This window comes from Morone saxatilis, unplaced genomic scaffold (genome assembly GCF_004916995.1).
Source record: "Morone saxatilis isolate NCDOM2014 unplaced genomic scaffold, NCSU_SB_2.0 Contig19, whole genome shotgun sequence".
NCBI lineage: Eukaryota > Metazoa > Chordata > Actinopteri > Moronidae > Morone > Morone saxatilis.
This window is the reverse complement of record NW_023339751.1, coordinates 23,091,323-23,094,140: the sequence shown is the minus strand read 5'-3', so window position 1 is coordinate 23,094,140 and position 2,818 is coordinate 23,091,323. Positions and strand designations below refer to the sequence as shown.

At 42.7% G+C, this 2,818-nt stretch overlaps 1 protein-coding gene across 1 annotated transcript in view; it reads right to left on the bottom strand.

The window, feature by feature from the left end:
• The window catches only part of birc6 (baculoviral IAP repeat containing 6), a 22,778-nt gene that overhangs the window by 4,358 nt on the left and 15,602 nt on the right, over positions 1 to 2,818 (bottom strand). Inside the window, exons 24-28 of the mRNA XM_035663872.1 lie at positions 1,777 to 1,876; positions 1,344 to 1,558; positions 1,041 to 1,249; positions 586 to 938; positions 220 to 439 (exon numbers count right to left, since the gene is read on the bottom strand). Coding sequence (XP_035519765.1) covers positions 220 to 439; positions 586 to 938; positions 1,041 to 1,249; positions 1,344 to 1,558; positions 1,777 to 1,876 — 1,097 coding nt within the window. The remainder of the gene's footprint in view (positions 1 to 219; positions 440 to 585; positions 939 to 1,040; positions 1,250 to 1,343; positions 1,559 to 1,776; positions 1,877 to 2,818) is intronic.

Sequence of the window (2,818 nt, the reverse complement as noted above, 5' to 3'; positions counted from 1 at the left end):
GTCTTAGACCTTTGAGTTCAGCTCTTGATGAATGGGCGCAAAAACAAAAGTGTTAATAATAATAATAATAATAATAATAATTTTGTTCAGTGTATATATGGGGCTTAAAAGAATGAACAACTTAAGGGTAATAACTTAAATAAAAGAATTTTCAAATGACTTTCATAATCATCGTGTTAAAAGAACTTTTGGTAACTGTGGGGAATCAGAGGGCCTTACCTGTCCTGAGGGAAGATGAGCAGCTGTTCTGAGTTGTAGAGCTCCTGCAGTACATTGGAGAGGAACTGGCCCCACCAGCGCTCGCCTCCACACAGCTGCACCAACAGCAGGCCAGCGTGGAGACGGATCTTAGGCGTTCCACTGATGCAAAGGTGTTTGAAGAGCTCCTCGCAGGCCTGGGCATGGAAGGTACTCTGGAGCACCGAGGGCACAGAGTGGCCTGAAAACAAACACAAACACAAATGAAGTGAGTTAACAATGGTAAGCAGGATGCTGTTTGCCCTCCACTAGTTAAATTCAGGGGAAAAATCTAAACATTTGTAACCCTGTCATCTCCAAAATATAACAGCTGCTTCCCCTGCTCACCGTTGTTAGAGTGCAGGAGGCTGAGCAGTGTGTCCAGTAGGTAGCGGATGATGGTCCTCAGCTGCTCGGTGGATGAGTTGTGGACCAGCTCCTGGGCCTCCGGAGGTCCGGCTGCAGGCAGCGACTTTCGGCTAGCACCCAGTGACACGCGCAGTCGCTGGACTGCATGGTGAGCCAGGTTGAGTTGCAGCTGCAGCTGGATGCAGTCCTGGTAGGCTGAGAAAACACGTTGGTCCTCTTCCACCACCTTGTCTGGTTTTCGTAGGAAGTACTGGGCATTATTAGCGCTGTTGAGAGGCGGCAGGTCGATGTTCTGCAGGAGGGTCTCTAGCCTATGGCAAGCTAGATTGTACCTGGTAAATAGGAGAGCACCAAAAGTCAACTGATAGACTCAACAAATGCACTATATCCCCGTTTGCAATTGTAAAGTGCTGTTCATTTCCTTCCTGACTCACCTGCACTGGATGTCCTCCTGCAGCGCCACCATCATGGTCAAGTGCTGATCCACATCCGGCTGACTGGCTGCCTCACTCTCACCCCGCAGAGGATCGTGCATCAACTTCAGCTCACTCTCCCACGGCAGGATGTAAGTGTGGCCATAGTAGAAGCCCAGTGGGATCTTTGCCCGAGCGTTGGTGCTGCCGTAGCGCCCAATAACAGTGATCTGAGAGTCGGAGGAGAATACGTCATTGTGGTAGACTAGCAAAAGTGAAACATCAAGTCAGCCACCATGCTGCTATCCAAAGCAAAGTACAGACCTTCATGAACCTGCAGACAGGTGGTGGCAGCAGGTCGTGCAGAATGAGGGAGTGGGTGCTGATGTCAGTGGCCACCACCAGCCTGCGGCCGTCCACCTCCTCGCCCAGTGTCCAGATGTCTATGGACAGAGAGGCCAGGTCGCCACAGGTCGGGATCAGAGTGTCAGTCAGCAGGACAGGACGGCCAAAGTCCAGCGTGACAAAGCGACGAGCTCCTGGGAGGAAGGGACAGAAGAAATAGGAACTTTGTTTATTAAGATTGTTTAAATGAAGCTGTCATACTTTAAATGTCCTAAAAGGACAAATGGGAAAACAACATGATTTTAAAGTACATTGCCTTTACTCTGAAACTTTAAGCATTTATTTCTGTATGTCCAAGTTTAAATAAGCAGCAGTTAGGTAGTAAATGTGGAATATTGCTAGATAGACATACCAGAGTGCATCCGCTCTATAATGATGGACTGGTGTGGAGGAGGCTGCAGGAAGTGAGATGCCTGGGAAATCGCCAAAGCCAGGCCACTGCCCATGGGGCTCTGCAGCAAAAAGAAACCATTTTCCACCATTTAAAAAGCTGACATATTTACTGTTTTCAGAAAACACCTTTACCATTTGCTTAAACCATGTACAGAGCAATCACACTGACTCCACTTACTTATTTTTTTCACACTGTGTTTCAATCTGGCTGGATATCACATCAAAATTGTCAAATCTAGTGTTGATATTATACGAGAGATTGACTTTTGTAGATAGCTTATTTTGATCAATAAAAACTAGGGCTGGGGATGAAGGGGAAAAAAATCATGCAACAATGCCATAATGTTTTTCATATCATTTGAACGTTATATATCACAGTTTAAATAAAGTCCATATTTTTGTTGAGCTTTAAGATTCCTGCAGACTTAAAATGCTGGTAGTAGATTCAGAACCAGAAACATAACTGTTTGATCTGCAAGCAGAGGATATATTTACATGATAAACTATATAAAAATAAAAAAATAAAAAAGTTCCAATCATGTCAATATAATTCCTTACAAATCACACAGTGTGAAATGTAACAAACAACCAAAGGCCTCTTGGTTTAATGAAATCCATTTATAATAATAATAATAATAATAATAATAATATAATAATAAGAAATAATTTCCCCCTGGGATTATTAAAGTATTTCTGATTCTGATTTATTTGTTTGAATTCCTAATTTCAACTTGTCTTTGGCCATTAAGAAAGCAACAGCCTGAAAACAGACAAACAGTGTTTGACATTTATTGCTCAGAGACTAACTGTGATAGACTGTGTTTGTGTCTTTGCTGGCTAAAGTTTACAGTTTCTGTTTAAATTTAAGTAGCCTGATTCATTGACAATATATATATATATATATATATATGTGTGTGTATGTGTGTATGTATGTATGTATGTATGTATGTATGTATGTATGTATGTATGTATGTATGTATGTATGTATGTATGCACACACA